The sequence below is a fragment of the Grampus griseus genome (assembly GCF_964374135.1).
Source record: "Grampus griseus genome assembly, chromosome: 9".
In the NCBI taxonomy this organism is placed as follows: Eukaryota; Metazoa; Chordata; class Mammalia; order Artiodactyla; family Delphinidae; genus Grampus; species Grampus griseus.
Genome location: NC_139003.1, coordinates 49,436,395 through 49,459,502, shown reverse-complemented (window position 1 = coordinate 49,459,502; position 23,108 = coordinate 49,436,395). Strand labels below are relative to the sequence as shown.

Sequence of the window (23,108 nt, the reverse complement as noted above, 5' to 3'; positions counted from 1 at the left end):
CCCTGGTTCTCACGGGGCAAACTGACATCTGGTGTGAAGTTCTCATTACAGTAGGCCCAAGACAGAGGAGAAAACCAGGTGGAGGAAGGGGCCTTTAGAAACAAGTCTTGGGTCTTCCCTGGTGGCGCGGTGGTTGGGAGTCCGCCTGCCGATGCAGGGGGCACGGGTTCGTGCCCCGGGAGGATCCCACATGCCGCGGAGCGGCTGGGCCCGTGAGCCATGGCCGCTGAGCCTGCGCGTCCAGAGCCTGTGCTCCGCAACGGGAGAGGCCACAACAGCGAGAGGCCCGCGTACCGCAAAAAAACCCAAAAACCAAAAAACAAATCTTGCTCAACTTCTTACACAACTGCCAACCCTCAGGTAGGCATCACCACCTTCTGCCTCTCTGCCCTCCCCACCCCGCCCCGGAAGGAAATGGGAGTTAGTAAAACCTACAATGGCAAGGCCCAGTGCTGGGTACCACGCGGGCACAAAGGTGAGCCAAACAGGTTTTTTGCCCTCAAGAATTCATAATGGGCAAATCAGAACAATTTCAACTACAATGCAAAGTGAAAAGTGCCAAGTGTTGCAATGTTGGCATATGGAGAAATCACTGTGGGAGAACAGATGGGGGAAGAGAATCACAAATGGTGAAAATTCAGAGGATGTTATCTTTGGGTTAAGCCTTGGAGGATAGGTAGTACAAATAATGGGTAACACTCAGAGACTGCTTCCTACCTACCAGGTACTGTGGTTGGTGGTATACATACAGCTCATTTGGGGCTCACAACAGGTGTGCTGAGGGGGTGCTCTTATTAGTCCCATTTCACAGTGAGGAAACTGAGGCACAGAGAGTGACCAATTTGTCCAAGGTTCCAGGCTAGTAAGAAATGGAGGGGGCTTTGAAGTCATGCACGATAACTCTAGCGCTGGTGCTCTTAACCGTCACTTCAGGAGCAAAGGAGACCATGAGGGAAGGCATAGCCTCATGCAGGGGTAGCCCAGGACACAGGGAGGAGTCTGTGAGGCTGGAGCACAGGGTCGGGAGTTGGGGGAGGCGGGAGGGAACGGAGAGCAGTGCTGTTTGATCCTTACGGTAGCAGTGGAATCTATATGTCAAATTCTGGGCTTTACATTTAATATTTCCTCTGACTTCACCACATCCCTATTGGACAGGTACTACTATCCCCATTTTACAGATAAGAGAACTGAGGCACAGAGAAGTAACTTATTCAAGGTCACACGACTGGTAGTGGCGCTGGGATGTGAACCCACTGTGCCAGCTCAGTGTTCTCATGTGGGTGGAAGCCCTTTGCATGCTGCCCAGTGCCTCGACTCCCCCGCTCCTCGCCCCCCCCCCCGCCCCCAGTCTACACATCCGGTCCATTCCCACCCACCTTTACCGCGGACCCCCTACTCCCACCCCGCGCATTCAGCCACAACCGCCCAGCCCACGGCCACGGGGTTGGGGGCCACTTCGCGCTCAGAACAACTTCTGCTCCCAGAAAGCTTTGCGTTCCCCCCAAATAAAGAGCCTTTGAGCCCGGGAGCCCCGCCCCACGCAGGCCTGGGGCGGCAGTGGGCGTGTCCCCGGCGGCGGCGCCCGCGGCCCGGGGCGGGGCCTGGTTGCAGCGCGCGGCTGCGGGGCAGCGGGGCGGCTAAGCTGGCTAGCTCTGCGCGTAGGTAGCTCCTCCTCCTCCGCCTCTCCCGAGCCGCAGGCACCTGGGCGGCTGCGGTGGAACTGTTTTTGTGCCCGGCTCCGGGGGCCCGCGACGGCCGCTGCACGCCCGGGTCCATTGTTTCTGTCTCTTCCGGGCAGGTGCCGGCGGCGCGCAGGGGCCGCACGTGCCCAAGCGGCGGCCGGCGCGCAGGGACCCGCGGGCGCCGGCAGGGGCGTCCCCGGGCGCGCGGCGGGGGATGAAGTACCTGAAGCCGTGGTGGTCGGACGGCGGCAGCCTCCTGCACCTCACCATCCTGCTTAGCTTGGCGGGGCTTCGCCTGGACCTGGACCTCTACCTGCTGCTCCCGCCGCGGACCCTGCTCGGAGATGAGCTTCTGCTCTCGGGCGGCCCGACGAGCCCTGCCTACGCGCTCAGCCCCTTCCCGGCCTCAGGAGGGTGGAGGCGCGCCGAGCTCCTGCACCCTAAGGGCCGGGAGCGGGACCCCGTGGCGCCGCCGGAGAGCCAGCTGCTCCGGGAGGTGCGCGCGCTGGGGGTCCCCTTCATTCCCTGCACCCGAGTGGACGCGTGGCTGGTGCACAGCGTGGCTGCCGGGGACGCCGACGGGGCCCACGCGCTGCTCGGCGCCGCCGCCGCCTCTTCGGCCGGAGGAGTGGGCGCCGGCGTGAACGGCGTTAGCCAGGCTGCGCCGGGTAGCAGCGGGAATCCCAGAGCGGCTCCGAGTAGCCCCTTGGCCGCCGGGGAGGAGGAGAAGGCTCCCGCGGAACCGACGGCTCAAGTGTCGGACGCCGGCGGACACGCGAGCGAGGTAACAGGAGAGCGGGACGCGAGCGGGGTGCTGGGGGACCTGGCCGGGAGCCCTGGAGGGTAGCGAGGGACCTGAGGGGGGCACCCCTGCGTTCTTCCACCCTCCACCCCCGGGGGACTGCGGGTTTGCGGACGACTGTGCGCCTCACTTTTTTGTGAATCCGAACGAAGCCTCTTAGTGCTGTCGCTGTGGCTCTTAGGCTTTTGGGAATGAAGTGCGTGAAATCATCCGTTAGGTTTTAGAGAACACCTTTCAGCTGTGTTTGACGGTGATCAAGGGTAGTTCGGGGGTGGGGAGGGGAGACGGTATGCTGGAAATTTTCTGGCCCACTCTCTTCGTTCGGTACCTCGTGTAAACTGAGATGTCTTTTTCTGGAACCGAAGGAAGCCTTGGCCCCCGGGAGAATGCACGTTTCTCTTAAGAACCATGCACCCGGCCCAACACGGTGGCCCCCTCTGGATTTTAACCCATTGCAGTTCGTGTTTTGATGCGTCCCTGGATTAAGCAGCTGTGGTGAGTGTCAGCTCCGAGGCTAGCACACAAACGGACCTGCTCGTACCTAACCATCCCCCACACCTAACAATCCTCCAGCCCCCGGAACTCGTGTAACCCCTTTTTAGCATAAAGAAAACAGGTACCCTGACAGTCACCTAGTGACTAACAAGTCCCCTTTGGTTTGTAGGTTCAAACCTTTCAGTGTAACTTTCTTTTAAAACAAAGTTCACTGAGATCTGTTGACTGAAGCATCTGGTGCTACCAATGGCCAGTTGGAGTCTAAAGACGCAGCACAGCAATTTCCACAAAATGGGCCTTATCCACAGTTCCCTCAAAGGGGCCTTTTTCATTCACTCTTGGCCCAAACCTTAGTGTTAACAGTCGGTAGTGATCAACAAGGGTTCTTCGGACGTTGTTTTTTGTGGACTGCAATCTTATGCAAAATGGGAATTGGGGCCAGACTGGTTTGTTTGCTGCTCTTCAGAATTGCCCTGTTTGTGTAGGCAGTTGCCAGACGAGCTTCTCCACCCTCTCCTGGAGGGGTCATTGTGCCGAAGTGCTGGGTGATTCAGTGTTATGCAGATCTGATCCCTTCCTCTTCCTGGGGCCGGAACTAATGGCGAGGGGGTTGGTGAGAGTCTCGGTGGGCTCCTGTCTGTTCAGAACACCAGGAGGGAAAGATTCTTTCAGCTCACTCGTCCAGTCTCTCTCTACCCTGTGGGGTGGTCTCACCTGCATCCCCTGCCCCTGCAGGAGTGGTACGCACTGCACTGCTACCTTTCCCGATCCTGCGACATACATGGGTGAAAGCCAGTGCGGGCTGCCGGCCCAGGTGGCACCCTGCCCTTATCACTGCTGAATGCCAGCCGGCCTGCAAAATGTGCGGTGAGGGAGATGAGGCTGTTCGCTCTTCAAGGACTTCCCTCCCCGGCCCAGCCTCTCCTGGTTGATACCTAGTTAGACCAGCAAGCCTGCCTTGGGGGAAGCTCTGAGGACCTAGGCCCAGCCAGACCTCGGATGCCCTGAGCCCAGATTTCCTAGGGGAGAGGGTGAGGTTCACGCTGGGCCATTCTTCTGGTGTTGCCTTCCCCAGCTGGCATGTGTGGACCTGCTGGACCGTGGTAGCTGCTGGGATGACCTGATTTTGTTCATTCTGACGATGATCAGCTGTCGAGCATCTTACAGTTTTCACAGCCAATTCACCTTTATTGGTAACACCTTTTACATGCCCTTATGAGGTCCACAGGCCAGGCATCCTTATATTCAATTCGTATTTAAGGAAAATAGAGGCCCACCGAGGCTGGGGGACTTGGCTAAACCAACACAGTTAATGAGTGCCAGAAGTGGGTCTAGACCCTGAGCTCCCTGGCTCCCGGGCTGGCACATTAAGCATCTACGCTGTACTCAGGTTTTCTGTGCAAGCTTGCAGCTGGAATGGGGCAATGCGCCCCACTCCTGACCCTAGCACCACTGCTCTCTGATGCTGGATTGACTTTGAAAAGCAGATTGCACCATCCGTAATGCCAAAGTTACAGTTTGAAACCATGACTCTGGAGAACATGAGCTGAAAAAACAGCACTGGTTTTTGCAGTCAGCAAAGCTGCCTGTTGGGGCGTCACATAATAATCTGCCCTCATTATAGGTTACTTTAATCTCCCCTAGTCTCAGTGTTTCATCTGTTGAGTGGGAAAGTAATGCTTACCCTCAAGGGTGTGCCAGTGAAGTAGGAAAAGCACGTGTGAGGTGCCAGCCCGGTGCCTGGGATGTAATCGTTGTTCTTCTTTTGTTCCCATCCTCAACCCACCCTCCTTAACCTGTCCCCACTCACATTATTCCCTTTTGTCTTGTTTGTCTATATGTCTGGCTTGGTTGGTTGTTTGTTAGTTAAGGGGGTGGAGTGTGTTGGAGCCAGACTGCCTGGTTTGGGATCCCAGCTCTACCACGCATTGCTGTGTGACCTCGGGCCATTTCTTAAGCAGTCTGTGCTTCATTCGCACCTGCACAATGGGAATAATAATGGTGCCTACCACAGGGGGTTGTTGTGAGAATTAAACAGTTCATTCCATGCAACAGGCTTAGAACTGCGCCTGTCCCATCTTAAATGCTCAATAAATGTTAACTTCGAAGAGTGAGTGCTGTGCCCCATAGGAACGTCATAGTTTGTTTTGTTTTAAAATAGATAATTCTGGTGGCTTACATTTGAGCTGTAGGAGATTCCAGTTTTATAGTGTAACTTTCCATAATTTTTGTACATGTGCAAAAATATTTTGGAGTAGGGGATTTTCCAAGTATCAAAAGAAGTACTGCTTTGGTGTCACTTCTTAGTGGGGCTAATCATTAGCTGCAAACAGTACGTGGAATTCCCCAGGGTAGACAAGCTTCCCTTCTTAACCACAGCCATTCACTCCCAACCCGTGAAGCGCATGTTCTTCAAAGTCATGCATGGGTTCAACAAAGAAATGAACAGTTGTTGCGGAATCGTGTGTGTGAGCATATATGAAGATGGGGTGACTGCTAAAAGCCAGTATCCGTATTTCAGAGAACTGTTGCCACTTTACAACTGAGAGGGGTTGTGGTCATCTTGATGTGGTTTCATGCCCTGGGACAGACCGGGGACCCTCTGCTGGGAGAGGGCTACAGCAGGACCTCAGATTTACTGTCCTTTGGACTTGGTTTCTTCAGGTCACAGGAAGAATCTGATACAGTCAATATTTGCTTCTAAAAGTAAAGGGAAGGGAAAGAAGGTCCTTGATGATAAAGTAAAAGTTGGTTTTTGTTTCAAAATCAAAGATAGTCCCTGATGCCCGGGCAATTGGAGATAGATGAAATATCAAACACTTGCCAGTTTTCAGCTCACAGCCATGGTACAGAGATAGTCTTATATGTAATTACATCCGTTGCAGTACAAGGTTTCACAGTAGACTTTGTTTTACTTACTAAAATATGCAGTGAAGATGCACCTATGGTCGTCTTATTGGAAAGGATGGCATGGGTCACTGCGTTAGTGTCCTAGGGCTTCTGCGACGAAGTACCACAAACCAGGTGGCTTAAACAACAAGAAATATATTGCCTCACGGTTCTGGGGGCAAAAAGTTGGAGATAAGGTCTCAGCAGGGTTCCTTCGCTCCTAGCTTCTGGTAGTTTGCTGGCAATCTTTGGCAACCCTTGGTTTCTACTGCATCACCCCAGTCTCTGCCTTCTGCACGTGGCATTGTCCCTGTACGCATGTCTGTAGCCAGATTTCCCTCTTTATAGGACACCAGTCATATAGGATTAGGGGCCCACCCTACTCATCCTAACTAATCACGTCAGCAACGACCCAGTTTCCAAATAAGGTCACATTCTGGGGCACTGAGGGCTGTGACTTCAACATATGAATTTCAAGGGACTCAAGCCAATCTGTTATGCAGTCACCATCTCTCTTTCCTGGCACCTCTTGGGGTGTTCGGCTTGCTTATCAGGTATATACTCCAGTTGTTGAAAACGAAGTCAGCCATCCTGGAAGCAGCTAGGCTATGCGTAGTGGCATTTGCAGAAGGACTTGGTATAAGTTCATGAGGAAATCGGGGTTTTTTGCTGGCTTGATGTGCCACAACCCCCAGGAACCTTACTCCAGACTTCTTCCCAGTCAGCCCCCTTCACCCGAAGTGGTAGGTTACGGAGAGGTCATCTCTGCGGTGTATGAGTCTCCTCTTTGCTCCCCCTGCTTCTCAGCTCAACTCAGAATCTGCACCGGCGAGCAGACCCCGGCAGGCTGTTCTAGTGGTCAGTGTGCCGGGCCTGGAGTTAGGCCGGCTTGGGTAGCTGTAGGTCTCAGCTCACCGCTGACTCGTTATATGACCCAGAGCACAGTTGTTGACCTCCCCGTGCCTTGGTTCTCATATCTGTAAAATGGGATGGTAAGAGTACCTTCAGGAGCTGTCGTGAGGGTTAAAAGAGATCACGCAGGTTCAGCAGGGTTGGTACGTGGTAAGCCCTCGATAATGTTAGCGGCTGCTGTCAATTCAGCGGGGCCTCTCTAATGCCCTTTCCCAACTTATTCCTGTGCGTTCCGTTGCCACGGGACGCAGGTTTCCAAAGCACGCCTTGGTCCTTACCATTTTCATCTGGGGAGCTTCCACTAGGTCCCCGTTACCTACCAATTTGATATTTTGTCATTCAAGGCTCCCCGTTTGGCCAGTGTGGCTCCCCGAGCTGAGCTCATCTCCCTCTGATCCTCCACCTGTAGCCTACTTTCCCGCTCTAACTTTCTCCCTTCCTTTTCCCCAGACAGCAGTGCTTTCCTGCCATTTACTTTGTTGCCTTTGCCCAGAATGCCTCCTTTCATTCCTCTCAAGTCTTTTACTGTTAAATTCCGACTTCTCTCCACTATCACCTCATCTACAAGCACTTCCTGTTCTTTCCTTTGAGCCCTATTGCACTTTGTGACATTTCTTCTGTGGGACTTGCATCCTCTACTTTGAACCGCAGTGTCTTGAGTGTGGAAACTGGATCTTTGCTTTTAACCTGCAAATGGCGCCCAGGGACGGGGTTGGGAGCACAGGCCAGTTCAGCCAGCGTCTGCTGAGCGCCCCTCATCCGTCCTCCACGTTGGCTCTGCAGAACTGCCAAGATGCTGTGAGCTTGAATATGTCTTGGGACCTTCACGGCCAGAGTCCCAACCAGAAAGTAGGTCATATCCGAAATCCAGATGGGCCATCTGACCCCTTAATGCCAATTTGAACGGATGGGGCAGTGGCAAGCAGACTTGCAGGTTGGCATCATCATTAATCAGGTGGTGAAACTCAGGATTGCCTAAAGTGATATAGCAAGTTAGTGACCTTGCCCGGAATACACAAGTCACTGTTCTTAAGCACTGAGTAAACCATGCCTCCCTCCCACCCACTACAAAACTTAAAACGTAAAAACAAGCTTCTCCCATTTGTGGCAGCCTTTCGATATGAATAATTTATCCTCAAAATCTAGTTAAGGATCTGCATTAATATTCAAATACACTTCTGGAGAGCTGGAGCAGGCTGGGCCTCAGGTACGTAGCTGGGTGGATTTTGGTTGAGTTGCAGGTGGTGGTTGGCAGAGTATGGGCAGTGGCTAGAAGCAAGGCATGGCCTTTTGAGATTGGGTGGACCCGGGTTCCCATTGGCATCAGCCAGCGTTCTCTAGAGCACACAGCCAGTATGAGTGTGTGTGTGTGTGTGTGTGTGTGTGTGTGTGTGTGTGTGTGTGTGTGTGTGTGTGTGTGTGTGTGTGTGTGTGTGTGTGTTTAAGAGACTTATTTCAAGGAATTGGCTAGCGTGTTTGTGGAGGCTGGGCACATCCAGACTCTAGGGCAGCTGGAAACCACCAGCAGGAGGTAATGCTGCAGGCTTGAGGCAGAATTTCTTCCTCGGGGAAACCTCACTTTTGCCCTTAAAGGCTTTCTTTCAACTGATTGGATGAAATAAGGCCCACTCAGATTACAGAAGTTAATCTCTTTTACTGAAAGTCACCTGGTTGGTTGCAGCTGTTAGCCACATCTACAAAATACCTTCACAGCAACACCTAGGTTAGTGTTCGACTGACTTCTAGGTACGAAAGCCTGGGCACGCTGACACCTAAAACTCGTCGTCACCCCATCCCAGCTCCGTCTCTTCCTGGGCAACCTCCATGAGCCGTGGTATCCAAATTGTAAAAGGAGAATATTAACCTCTTTCTGGGAGAGTTTGAGGATTAAATAATGCTGTATGTTAAAGGACTAGGTCCGTTCCTGGCATGTTAATAAATATTCAACTGATGATTTGCTCTCAGTGCCCCTGAGCTGGGGGTTGAATCCCCAGGAAAGTCCTGTCTTCCAGAGGACATAACGGAAGACTGCTAGGTCATGAAGGAGGCCTTGGGCGTGTTGGGGAGGCAGAAGCCTGACGGCTCATCTGAAGGAAGAGCTTCTCAGCCTTTCTTAGAGCTGAGTTTCTCATCCCAGTGACTGTATCAATTACCGGGTTGCTTGTTACAATGTAGATTTCAGGGCCCACCCCTGACTGGCTGAATCAGAGCCTCTCAGGTGGGGCCTGGGTTGGGTTCTGCAGTTTAGAAGACCTCCAGGTGATACTTGTGCTGCCCAAGCTTGACCTCAGCCACGGTGTTCCTCCCCCAGGGCCTTTGACTACCCGGCAACGTGTGAATGGAGGGGGTGCCTGGCTGAAAACTGCCTTTCTGTGAATTGAAGGCCCAGAAGAGCTCATGGACTGGGCCAGAGTTACCTGCTTCGGCAGCAGGACCTGGGCTAGTGCCCTGGTTTGCCAGCTGTTGTTTTCTTTTATTATTTTTTTAACATCTTTATTGGAGTATAATTGCTTTACAGTGTTGTGTTAGTTTCTGCTGTACAACAAAGTGAATCAGCTATATGTATACGTATATCCCCATATACCCTCCCTCTTGCGTCTCTCTCCCACCTTCCCTATCCCACCCCTCTAGGTGGTCACAAAGCACTGAGCTGATCTCCCTGTGCCATGCAGCTGCTTCCCACTAGCTATCTATTTTACATTTGGTAGTGCATATATGTCACTACTACTCTCTCACTGCGTCCCAGCTTACCCTTCCCCATCCCCGTGTCCTCAAGTCCATTCTCTGCGTCTGTGTCTTTATTCCTGTCCTGCCCCTAGATTCTTCAGAACCTTTTTTTTTTTTAGATTCCATATATGTGTGTTAGCATATGGTATTTGTTTTTCTCTTTCTGACTTCACTCTGTATGACAGTCTCTAGATTCATCCAGGTCTCTACAAATGACCCAATTTCATTCCTTTTTATGGCTGAGTAATATTCCACTGCATATATGTACCACATCTTCTTTATCCATTCATCTGTCAATGGGCATTTAGGTTGCTTCCATGACCTGGCTATTGTAAATAGAGCTGCAATGAACATTGTGGTACATGACTCTTTTTGAATTATGGTGTTCTCTGGGTATATGCCCAATAGTGGGATTGCTGGGTCATATGGTAATTCTATTTTTAGTTTTTTAAGGAACCTCCATACTGTTCTCCATAGTGGCTGTATCAGTTTACATTCCCACCAACAGTGCAAGAGGGTTCCCTTTTATCCACACCCTTTCCAGCATTTGTTGTTTGTAGATTTTCTGATGATGCCCATTCTAACTGGTGTGAGGTGATACCTCATTGTAGTTTTGATTTGCATTTCTCTAATAATTAGTGATGTTGAGCAGCTTTTCATGTGCTTCTTGGCCATCTGTATGTCTTCTTTGGAGGAATGTCTATTTTGGTCTTCTGCCCATTTTTGGATTGGGTTGTTTGGTTTTTTAATATTGAGCTGCATGAGCTGTTTATATATTTTGGAGATTAATCCTTTGTCCATTTATTCCTTTGCAAATATTTTCTCCCATTCTGAGGCTTTTCTTTTCGTCTTGTTAATGGTTTCCTTTGCTGTGCAAAAACTTTTAAGTTTCATGAGGTCCCATTTGTTTATTTTGTTGTTATTTCCATTTCTCTAGGAGGTGGGTCAAAAAGGATCTTGCTGTGATTTATGTCACAGAGTGTTCTGCCTATGTTTTCCTCTAAGTTTTATAGTGTCTGGCCTCACATTTAGGTCTTTAATCCATTTTGAGTTTATTTTTGTGTATGGTGTTAGGGAGTGTTCTAATTTCATTCTTTTACATGTAGCTGTCCAGTTCTCCCACCACCACTTACTGAAGAGGCTGTCTTTTCTCCATTGTATACTCTTGCCTCCTTTATCAAAGATAAGGTGACTGTATGTGCATGGGTTTATCTCTGGGCTTTCTATCCTGTTCCATTGATCTATATTTCTCTTTTTGTGCCAGTACCATACTGTCTTGATTACTGTAGCTTTATAGTATAGTCTGAAGTCAGGGAGTCTGATTCCTCCAGCTCCGTTTTTCTTTTTCAATAGTTTTGTCTGTTTGGGGTCTTTTGTGTTCCCATACAAATTGTGAAATTTTTTGTTATAGTTCTGTGAAAAATGCCATTCGTAGTTTGATATGGATTGCACTGAATTTGTAGATTGCTTTGGGTAGTATAGTCATTTTCACAATGTTGATTCTTCCAGTCCAAGAACATGGTATATCTCTCCATCTGTCTGTATCATCTTTAATTTCTTTCATCAGTTTCTTATAGTTTTATGCATACAGGTCTTTTGTCTCCTTAGGTAGGTTTATTCCTAGGTATTTTATTCTTTTTGTTGCAGTTGGTAAATGGGAGTGTTTCCTTAATTTCTCTTTCAGATTTTTCATCATTAGTGTATAGGAATGTCAGAGATTTCTGTGCATTAATTTTGTATCCTGCTACTCTACCAAATTCATTGATTGGCTCTTTTAGTTTTCTGGTAGCTTCTTTAGGATTCTCTATGTGTAGTATGTCATCTGCAAACAGTGACAGTTTTACTTCTTCTTTTCCGATTTAGATTCCTTTTACTTCTTTTTCTTCTCTGATTTCTGTGGCTAAAACTTCCAAAGCTATGTTGAATAACAGTGGTGAGGGTGGGCAACCTTGTCTTGTTCCTGATCTTAGAGGAAATGGTTTCAGTCTTTCACCACTGAGAACGATGTTGGCTGTGGGTTTGTCATATATGGCCTTTATTATGTTGAGGAAAGTTCCCTCTATGCCTACTTTCTGGAGAGTTTTTAATCATAACTGCGTGTTGAATTTTGTCAAAAGCTTCTTCTGCATCTATTGAGATTATCATCAGTTTTTATCCTTCAGTTTGTTAATATGGTGTATCACATTGATTGATTTGTGTATATTGAAGAATCCTTGCATTCCTGGGATAAACCCCACTTGATCATGGTGTATGATCCTTTTCATGTGCTGTTGGATTCTGTTTGCTAGTATTTTGTTGAGGATTTCTGCATCTATGTTCATCAGAGAGATTGGCCTGTAGTTTTCTTTTTTTGTGACATCTTTGTCTGGTTTTGGTATCAGGGTGATGGTGGCCTTGTAGAATGAGTTTGGGTGTGTTCCTCCCTCTGCTGTGTTTTGGAAGAGTTTTAGAAGGACAGGTGTTAGCTCTTCTCTGAATGATAGTATTCGCCTGTGAAGCCATCTGGTCCTGGGCTTTTGTTTGTTGGAAGATTTTTAATCACAGTTTCAATTTCAGTGCTTGTGATTGGTCTGTTGATATTTTCTATTTCTTCCTGGTTCAGTCTCAGAGGTTGTGCTTTCCTAAGAATTTGTCCATTTCTTCCAGGTTGTCCATTTTATTGGCATACAGCTGTTTGTAGTAATTTCTCATGATCCTTTGTATTTCTGCAGTGTCGGTTGTTCCTTCTCCTTTTTCATGTCTAATTCTATTGATTTGAGTCTTCTCCCTTTTTTTCTTGATGAGTCTGGCTGATGGTTTATCCGTTTTGTTTATCTTCTCAAAGAACCAGCATTTAGTTTTATTGATCTTTGCTATTGTTTCTTTCATTTCTTTTTCATTTATTTCTGATCTGATCTTTATGATTTCTTTCCTTCAGCTAACTTTGGGGGGTTTTTTGTTCTTCTTTCTCTAATTGCTTTAGGTTTACGGTTAGGTTGTTTATTTGTGATTTTTCTTGTTTCTTGAGGTAGGATTGTATTGCTTTAAACTTCCCTCTTAGAACTGCCATTGCTGCATCCCATAGGTTTTGGGTTGTCATGTTTTCATTGTCATTTGTTTCTAGGTATATTTTGATTTCCTCTTTGATTTCTTCAGTGATCTCTTGGTTATTTAGTAGCGTATTGTTTAGCCTCCATGTGTTTGTATTTTTTTTTACAGTTTTTTTCCTGTAATTGATATCTAGTCTCATAGCATTGTGGTCGGAAAAGATACTTGATACGGTTTCAGTTTTCTTAAATTTACTAAGGCTTGATTTGTGACCCAAGATATGGTCTATCCTGGAGAATGTTTCATGAGCACTTGAGAAGAAAGTGTATTCTGTTGTTTTTGGATGGCATGTCTTATAAATATCAATTAAGTCCATCTTGTTTAATGTGTCATTTAAAGCTAGTGTTTGCGTATTTATTTTCTTTTGGGGCGATCTGTCCATTGGTGAAAGTAGGGTGTTAAAGTCCCCTACTATGATTGTGTTACTGTCGATTTCCCCTTTTATGGCTATTAGCATTTGCCTTATGTATTGAGGTGCTCCTATGTTGGGTGCATAAATATTTACAATTGTTATATCTTCTTCTTGTATTGATCCCTTGATCATTATGTAGTGTCCTTCTTTGTCTCTTGTAATAGTCTTTATTTTAAAGTCTATTTTATCTGATATGAGAATTGCGACTCCAGCTTTCTTTTGAGTTCCATTTGCATGGAATATCTTTTTCCATCCCCTCACTTTCAGTCTGTATGTGTCCCTAGGTCTGAAGTGGGTCTCTTGTAGACAGCATATGTACGGGTCTTGTTTTTGTATCCATTCAGCCATTCTTTGTCTTTTGGTTGGAGCATTTAATCCATTTACATTTAGGGTAGTTATCGATATGTATGTTCCTATTACATTTTCTTAATTGTTTTGGGTTTGTTATTGTAAGTGTTTTCCTTCTCTTTTGTTTCCTGCCTAGAGAAGTTCCTTAGCATTTGCTGTAAAGCTGGTTTGTTGGTGCTGAATTCTCTTAACTTTTGCTTATCTGTAAATGTTTTGATTTCTCCGTGCAATCTAAATGAGATCCTTGCTGGGTAGAGTAATCTTGGTTGTAGCTTTTTCCCTTTCATCACTTTAGATATGGTCTGCCACTCCCTTCTGGCTTGCAGAGATTCTGCTGAAAAGTCAGCTGTTAACCTTATGGGGATTCCCTTGTATGTTATTTGTTGCTTTTGCCTTGCTGATTTCAATATTTTTTCTTTGTATTTAATTTTTGATGGTTTGATTAATATGTGTCTCAGTGTGTTTCTCTTTGGGTTTATCCTGTATGGTATTCTCTGTGCTTCCTGGACTTGATTGACTATTTCCTCTTCCATGTTAAGGAAGTTTTCAACTATAGTCTCTTCAAATATTTTCTCAGACCCTTTCTTTTTCTCTTCTTCTTCTGGGACCCCTATAATTCGAATGTTGGTGCGTTTAGTGTTGTCCCAGAGGTCTCTGAGACTGTCCTCAATTCTTTTCATTCTTTTCTCTTTATTCTGCTCCCTGTCAGTTATTTCCACCATTTTATCTTCCAGCTCACTTATCCGTTCTTCTGCCTCAGTTATTCTGTTATTGATTCCTTCTAGAGTATTTTTAATTTCAGTAATTCTGTTGTTCATCACTGTTTGTTTGCTCTTTAGTTCTTCTAGATCCTTGTTAAATATTTCTTGTATTTTCTCCATTCTGTTTCCGAGATTTTGTTTGTTTGTTTGTTTGTTTTGCGGTATGCGGGGCCCCTCACTGTTGTGGCCTCTCCCATTGTGGAGCACAGTCTCCGGATGCACAGGCTCAGCGGCCATGGCTCACGGGCCCAGCCGCTCCGTGGCATGTGGGATCTTCCCGGACCGGGGCACGAACCCGTGTCCCCTGCATCAGCAGGCGGACTCTCAACCACTGCGCCACCAGGGAAGCCCTGTTTTTGAGATTTTGGATCATCTTTACTATCATTACTCTGAATTCTTTTTCAGGTAGGTTGTCTATTTGTCTTCATTTATTTGGTCTTATAGGGTTTTACCTTGCTGTTTCATCTGTGACAAATTTTTTTGTTATATCTTTTTTTTTTTGATGGTGGTGCTGTATTCCTGTCTTACTGGTTGTTTGGCCTGAGACATCCAGCACTGGAGTTTGTAGGCAGTTGGACAGAGCCTGGTCTTGGTGCTGAGATGAGGACCTCCGGGAGGCCTCACTCCGACTGATATTCCCTGGGGTCTGAGGTTCTCTGTTAGTCCAGCGGTTTGGACTCGGAGCTCCCACCACAGGAGCTCAGGCCCGACCTCCGGCCTGGGAACCAAGATTCCTCAAGCGCACAGTCCAGCAGCAGCTCCAGCCTCCTCGCTCAGTCTCTCACTGCGAGACGCCAGCTGTTGTTTTAAAGTTAAAGCCAGATCTCTTTAGTTCCTTGCTGGGGTTGGGGAACTAGCTTGCCCCCAAAACTAAATATGAATGCAGAACTAACTTGCAAATCAGTGCAGTTTAAAATTAACTCGTGCTTAAGTTCTAGAACAGGTGATGCTAAGGTAAAAATGTAAGAATAGCAGAGAACTTTCTGGGGAGGTAGAAATGTTCTACCTCACAGTTGAGGTGGGAGTTAAATGGGTGCCTGCTTTTGTCAGAATTGTACAGCTAAAGTTTATGCATTTCTGGCCGGTGTAAATCCTGCCTAAAAACTGAAAGAATGATTGAGTGATGGGGACGGGGTGGCAGTATTAGTGATATAAGAATGGCAGGTAATTGTTGCCACTGGGTGTGATGGGCACCTGGAGGGCTTACTGTATTCTGCTTTCTGTTTATTTTCTGTGCTTGAAATTTTCTATTATAAAGAAAATACAAAAACATCATGCATTTTGAAAGCCAGTTGGCCTGTCCTGCCTGCTGGAGTAATCTAGCCTTAAATGAATCATAAGTGAATCTCTGTTGCTCCCCTGCCCCACCCTCTCCCGGTCCCTCAGCCCGCACCAGGGGTGACTTGCAGGAAGAGCAGCTTCTTTTAAAATCAAAGCCTGCAGGTTGGCGTTCGTGCCCTTGTGTCCTAGGTGTTGAGGCTCCTGTTTAGAAACTGGTTATTTTCATACCGAGCTTCTCCTGGTGGGCAGTCACATTGCATGGCTGTTTCGACCACGTGGAGGACGCCTGCCAGTTTTCTAGCTGCCTCCCTGTCTTCTCCAGGGAACTTCAGAAGTGAGTTTAGTCTATATCACATGTTATGGTGGAAAGTTTCCAGCACATATAATAAGGGGAGAGAATGGAGATTCGATAATGGAGTCCCATCCCTGTCACCAGCTTAACAGTCTTAGCTTATCGTCACTCCCCCGGCCCTCCCCCCGTTATTTTGAAACAAGTCCCAGACATCATTTCTTGTGATTCTTATACCAGCTCTTTGCAGGCACTTAGCCAAGAGAAGAGGAAAGCCTGGTTTTGTTCCTCTCTCACTCTTCCCACAACCTTCATCAACTCCCAAAATCTTTTACAAATATTTTAGTGTATATCCCTAAAATATAAGGACTCTTCTAAACATCACCACAATGCCATTACCACATCTAAAAAAGACAACAAAAAATTGTTATCACCAAATATCCAGTCGGTATTTAACCTCAGTTATCTCATGATACGTTTTTTCTCAGTTGGTTTGTTGGACCCGCAATCCAAGTAAGATCAGCGCCTTGCACTGTTGCTAGCTGTTCTGCCTGATGAGGTGCTATTCAGACAGAGAGGAACTTGCTTTATTTGGGCGGCATGAGCTCTTCCCACCTCTGCTGTTCTCAACTGTGTGAAGCAAGTGGGAGCCAGCATGGGTGGTTGTGCAGTCGGCATCCCCGCCGAAGGCACGCTTCACCCCAGTGGCTCAAATGAAGAGTCTTCAGTGAATGACTCCTCACAGGAGCGGACCGGGATATTGGGACACCCGGTGACTACCGGAGCCCAGCATACGGGGAGGAATGCCCAGGCTTCTCCCCCCTCTCCCCAGCCCCCTCCAGTGTCCTGCTGCAGCCTCCCATTGGTGAAACTTGCTGGGAGCCCCGGAGTTTGCAGGGGTCAGCTTCTGGGGTACACGCGGGGACCTGGAGGGGCAAACAAGAATCAGTACAGTGTCCAAGCACTGGCTATCAAGTAAAAACACCTGCAGCCAAACCCTGGTCCTGTCACTTACTAGCTCTGTGACTTAAAGCAAGTTGCTTAACCTCTCTGTACCTCAGTTTCCTCCTTTGGAAGAGGACATAACAACAGTACCTACCTTACAGGGATGCCAAGCAACTTAAGTGAGATCATATATGTGTTGCCTGGCCCACAGTGAGTGCTCAGTAAGTGTGAGCTCTAATTATTATAAACTGCTGCTAGATGCCACCCTGGCCAAACAGGTCACAGTCTCTCTTTACCTGGCTCCTTGCTTCTCTCTAGACCTGATGACTCCAGCTTGCCTCCAGCCTAGAGATGGGCCTGAGAATTCTTTGGCCTTCACCCCTGTCCCTCTGATGTCATCCTTCTCATAGGCCCTGCACTGTTGTTTGTCTTTGAAGGTTCATCCAGCCCTGAAGGTCACAGCAGGTCTCAGTCCTTCCTACCGCAGGTGACTAAACGAAAGGCCCAGCTAAGCCAGCTGGGACTGTTCACAAAGAGTGTTTTCAGGGTCAAATTCTCCATCATACTGTTCAGGTCCCGATACAGTAGAGTAAGTACAGACTCAGACATCATGTTGTCAGTTATCAGGAGCTTCAGAGACTTAGCAAAGACAGCAGAAAAGCCCAGCTTTGCTTCTTTCTTCACCTTCCCACTACCTTCATTGTCTCAGAAAACCTTCATGCCAGGCTCAGCTCTGCTCCCTGTGTTGGTGGCAAAGGTGACTTCACAGCTGCAGGACAGGTGTCAGAAGTTTACAGCCCTGGTTACCAGGGGGGAAGGGTGGGGGGAGGCATAGTTAGGGAGTTTGGGATTGACATGTGCACCCTGCTATATTTTAAATAGATGACCAACGAGGACCTACTGTATAGCACAGGGAGCTCTGCTTAATATTCTGTAGTAACCTAAGTGGGAAGAGAATTTGAAAAAGAATAGATACATGTATATGTATAACTGAATCACTCTGCTGTACACCTGAAATGAACACAACATTGTTAATCAACTATAATATATTGGGTTGGCCAAAAAGTTCGTTTGGTTAATGAATATGTTCGATAAAGTTCTTGGTGAAAATGAAGTGTGTTTTATTTTTACCTAAAACCAAATGAACGTTTTGGCCAACCCAATAAAATAAAAAAATTTTAAAGCTGTTTATAGCCCAGTAGGAAAGAAGCGACCCAAATAATTGTAATTTTACGTAGAGTAGAAGAAATGTCTTAGGAGAAACCCTAGAAGCCATGGGATTTTAGAGACAGAAGAACCCAGTTTTAGCTAAGGGGCCCAAACTGAGAAGGTTCTGTATCCATGCAGAGGATGGGGTGGGTCAGCTCCCAACAGCCAGGGCTGTGGTGGGCAGGGCCTGCCTTACCAGCAGCTGCCAGTTCAGTACAAGTCCCTGGGTGTTTAGTTGTGATGAAGCACCCCAGCTCACAAGTTTATGATGGCTTCCTGTGGTGAGCGTGGAAACTTTCTTCTTCTCCTTTTTTTTAAATTGAGTCCCAGCCCCACGAGAGTAAAAATCACCTACCTACACACAAATAAAAAGTAACCTAATAATGGGTTTAGCTAACCCATTCTTTAAGGGCATGGGCCATAAATCTCCAGTATATACAACAGTGCTAATAAAACACATGCACCGTCTATTTCAGCTCCATGTCGCTGAGTTGAGGAAGACAGGAAAAGAAGAGAGCGAAGAGGTAGTAATTACTGGCTACTAAGGGCTGGACTCACTTTCTCTTGGGGTTTTGATTGAGTTGTCACCAGTTAGTCATTAATTGCAACTCTTCAGAATCAAAAAGCAGTAGAAAGGAGTAGTGATTAATGTCTATATAGCATCTTAAAATGTATAAAATGCTTTTCCTCAACGAATTCCTTAAAATGTGAATTAGAAATATTACCCTTTCACATCACAGACAAGGAAACTGAGGGTCAGAATGGCCCAAGGTCACATAGCTGGCCCAAGGTCACATTTACTCAGCCTGTTTTGGACCTGAGCCTTCCTAGCCGCAAGGCTTTCGTGGGGCCTTGCAGACTGTGCAAATTATACTATAAGTGCAATAGGCCGTTTTCACTTTCTAAATAGAAATATTATAATGTTGGACCCTCCACCCCTTCCTGCGTTGAGATCCTGGTGTCTGCACCCCTCTCCCCCCTGCAGATTACTGACTGTCACAAATTGGGTTCTCTGGGAAGGGGACTCTGAGCCCAAGTTTAGTGGGCAGGATGTTTCTAAGGGAATACCTTTGGGATTTACAGCTGTGGAAGGAAGTATAAGAAAGCACATTGGACAGAGGCAGAAGTGAAGCTGCGGAGCAGGCTGACAAAGCCAGGAGCTGTGGGGCTAAAGTGGCATATCACAGTTATCCTGTGATGGGCCGAGGTGGCCAGGCCTTTGGGCCCTCCCTGCTCAGTCCTTGGATGTGGGTGCCTTGGGAAGTGTGTGGCCCTAGGTGAGGTGGCCCTGGGTAGGCGAGGCATTCCGTAAAGGCCCAGCTGAGGGCTGTCTGGGTTGCACAGCACCATGTGCGTTACACTGACCTGGGGAAATTCTCGTCCGTCACTTCTTACTACACCTGTTTCTGTTGGCTTTATAGTAGGCTCTCAGTAAATGATTGTTGAATGAATAAGTGAAGGACTAGCTAAAAAAAATACTCACTGAATAACTAAGGCTGTGCAAGTTAAAGTAGCTGTCTTCCCCAGGGCTTTGGCATTGTCAGTGCTTTTTATTCTTCCACCAAGATTCTTGACAGTCGTCAAGATTCTTGGCGGTCGTCTTCCCCTGTGCCCTCGTAGGTAGGGTGGCCATTGGGACAGTCTTGGTTTATTGACTGTTGTCCAGCTTAATTGTTAATAGCACCCTCTTACCTTCTCAGAAATGGACTGGTTTGGGTGATATATCATATAGCCACTTATTCACGGACGCTTGGAGTGTCAGAAAGGGCCCTCTTCTGAAACCAGGCTTTCAGCACTGGGGTGACTCGCCCCAGCTCTCACGCTGCCTCTTCTGCCCCTTGCTGTGTGGCTGCAGAGGAAGCTCAGATTCCTGCTCTGACTGTGACTTTCCTTCCTTGGCCCGTTTGCTCCTCATGCCTCCATCCTTAGGCGTACTCAGGCATTCTCTCCCCTACTGTCTTCATAGTCACCACTTGTTTCATATGTGCATCGATCGGAGACTGAATGGGAGAAGGTGAGTAAAAATTTTATGCTACTACTGATCAAGACTAAGACCCGGATAGGAAAATGGAAAAGACCACAAATAGTTCACAGAAAAGGAAATAAAAATGCTTTCAAACTTGTGAAAGATGTTCAACCTCATTCATAATAAGAGAAATAGAAATTAAAACTACAGCGAGATGCCAGTTTTCATCTATCACACTGGCACTTTTGTTGGTAGGATTATTGTAAGTTACCACAAACATTCCATCAAATGAAAAATACAAGTTATCTGTTGACCTAGCATACATTCTAGGAATTTATTCTACTTGCACATGAATGCAAAGTAGTATGTGTGAGGATATTTTAGTATCTTTTTTTTTTTAAGAAATGACTGGAAACATCTAAATATCCATCATTAAGAAACTAATCAAATACGTTATGGTAACAGGAATGTATTCATTTCTCTCCTCTGTACCCAGCTCTTTCTCTTTTTTTAGATCTCAGCTAAAATATCACCTCCCCTGAGAGGCTTTCCCTAACCAGTCTTTTAAAGGAGGGCCCCCTCTTCTCTCTTTCACTTGCCATAACTTGCAAATTTTCTTAGTTCACTTGTATTTTGAGCTCCCTCTCCCTTTAGAATGTAAGCTCTGAAGGGGCAGTCTAGAATTCTTTTTTCACTATTGTATCCCCAGCATCTATCAATAGCATAGTATTGGGTTGGCCAAAAAATTTATTTGGATTTTTCTATAACATCTTACGAAAAACCCGAACAAACTTTTTGGCCAACCCAATATTTGGCACTTAATATGTATTGATTGAATGAACGACTTTAAAAAAGACTGTTGAATCTCAAATAAAACTGCATGTTATCCTTATTGGTGAAACATTAAAATAAAAATAAAGAATGTCAGGTGTGGTAATGTGATTTAGTGTGTATCTGGTCCTCATCTCCCCCCCAGTCCCCATTTGGCAGAGCTATCAAAGACCTTGGAATTACCTAAGCATTAAGAGCAATGCGAGCAACTTTTGTTACAATATTTGGTCTTTCAGTCCTCAGTTCCTGAAATAGCTCCAGAGCCATAAAAGTGAAAGGAGTGTCTTCCTATTCATAACATGCCCCTTCTAACCACACCTGACTTATGTTAATGAGGTGACTTTTGGAGAGCCCCCTAAGGATGGGGGCTGGTTGCCAGGGGAACCAACCAAGTGATGAGAGGGTTGGAATTTTAAACCCCACCTCCCAGACCTCTGGGGAAGCAACTGAAGACTGAGTTAAGTCACTAATGGCCAATGATTTGATCAACCATGCCTGTTTAATGAAGCCTCCATAAAAAACCGGAAGGGTGGGGTTTGGAGATCTTTCAGGTTGGGGAACACGTGGAGGTGCTGGAAGAGTGGTGCAAGGCATGGAGGCTCTGTGCCCCTTCCCACAATCCTTGCTCTTAGGCATCTGTTTGTTCCTGAGTTTTGTCCTTTTGTAATAAGATGGTAATCTAGTAAGTAAACTGTTTTCCTGAGATCTGTGGGCCACTCTAGCAAATTAAACTGGAGGAGGAGGGATTGTGGGGACCTTTTATTTATAGGCACTTGGTGGGAGGCACAGGTGACAACCTGGACTTGGAATTGACCTCTGAAGGGGGAGGTGGCGTCTTTGAGACCGAGCCGTTAAGCTGTGGGATCTGATATTATCCCCAATTAGATGGTGTCAGAACTGAGTTAAATTATAGGACACCCAGCTGATGTCACAGAATTGCTAGGTGTATGGAAGACCCACACATCCGGTGTCAGAAGTGAACTAGTGAAGTAGTAGACTATTGAGAATAGAGGGGCGAAGAGTGTTCTCTTTTACGTCAGGTATCATCATTGTTATTGAAGAGTATTCTGGAAGCATGATCAAAGCAACTAGACAAGAAAATGAAATAAATTTAAATGTTGGGAAGGAAGAGGTGAAAATAATTAGTAAAGCAGTTGATATGACTATATATACTTTGGGGGAAAAATAAAGATGAACAGAAATTATAATGGAAGAATAGTTTTCCTGAGTCTAACTTTTGCTGTTGCCCTGGCCAAAGTGATTTTGCTATGTGTAGGGATTTTTGGGATAGCTTTAATCAGATATAATTTCAAACTTTAAAGTTGCAAGAATAGTATATATCCCTTACTTAGATTTACCTATTGTTTACATTTTGCCCCGTTTGAGTTACCTATTTATAATTACATCTCTATACACATATAATTATTTCATTCTGAAACATTTAAGGATGAATTGAAGCTATTGTGTATAGTATTTCCTACAAAATGATTTTTTCTATGACCAATGAATCAAAATCAGGAAAATTTAATATAAGCTTAAGACTATAATCTGTTGTCCATATTCAGATTTTATCTATTGCCCCAGTAACGTCCTGTGTAAACTACTTTTTCTCCTGGGTCTGCATCTAACCCAGGATCACACATTGCGTTTAGTTCTCAAATCTCGTAAGTCATCTTTAATTTGGAAAAGGTATTTCAGTTCTTTACCTTTAAGTTTTGGAAGAGCATCAATCAGTTATTTTGTAAAGTGGCTCCCAATTTTGATTTATCTGATGTTTCCTCATTACATTGAGATGATGAATACTACAGACGTGGTATTGTATCCTTCATATCGTATCAGGAGGCATCTTGGTTTATCGCCATATTGTGATGATAGATTTGACCACTTGGTTTAGATGGTGTTTGCCAGGTTTCTCCTAAAGTGTTATTATCTTTTTCTTTGTGTTTAAAAAGTAATCTGTGGAGTGACGCTTTGAGACTGTTTATCTTATTTTCATCAAATTTTTATTCCCTAATTTTAGCGTTCATTTATGATTTTTTTTTAAATTTATTTTTTGGCTGCGTTGGGCCTTTGTTGCTGCACGCCGGCTTTTCTCTCTAGCTGTAGTGAGCGGGGGCTGCTACTGTTCATTGTGGTGCGTGGGCTTCTTATTCTGCAGTGGCTTCTCTTGTTGTGGAGCATGGGCTCTAGGCATGTTGGCTTCAGCAGTTGCGGTGCATGGGGACACTAGTTGCGGCGTGCAGGCTTTAGGGTGTGCGGGCTTCAGTAGTTGTGGCTCACGGGCTCTAGAGCGCAGGCTCAGTAGTTGTGGCGCACAGTCTTAGTTGTTCCGTGGCATGTGGGATCTTCCTAGACCAGGGCTCGAACCCGTGTCCCCTGCATTGGCAGGCGGATTCTTTACCACTGTGCCACCAGGCAAGTCCTTTAACTGCTTCTTGCCATGTGATTTGTAGTCGTACAGAATTTCTCTAC

General features: G+C 46.3%; 1 protein-coding gene across 2 annotated transcripts in view; it reads left to right on the top strand.

Moving 5' to 3' along the window:
- Window positions 1–1,896: 1,896 nt before the first annotated feature.
- NFE2L3 (NFE2 like bZIP transcription factor 3) overlaps window positions 1,897–23,108 on the top strand; it is a gene marked incomplete at its 5' end in the record, with an annotated part of 30,913 nt that continues 9,701 nt past the window's right edge. For both annotated transcript variants that reach the window (XM_082661755.1, XM_082661754.1), the window contains one exon: window positions 1,897–2,466. In XM_082661755.1, coding sequence (XP_082517881.1) covers window positions 1,897–2,466 — 570 coding nt within the window. The remainder of the gene's footprint in view (window positions 2,467–23,108) is intronic.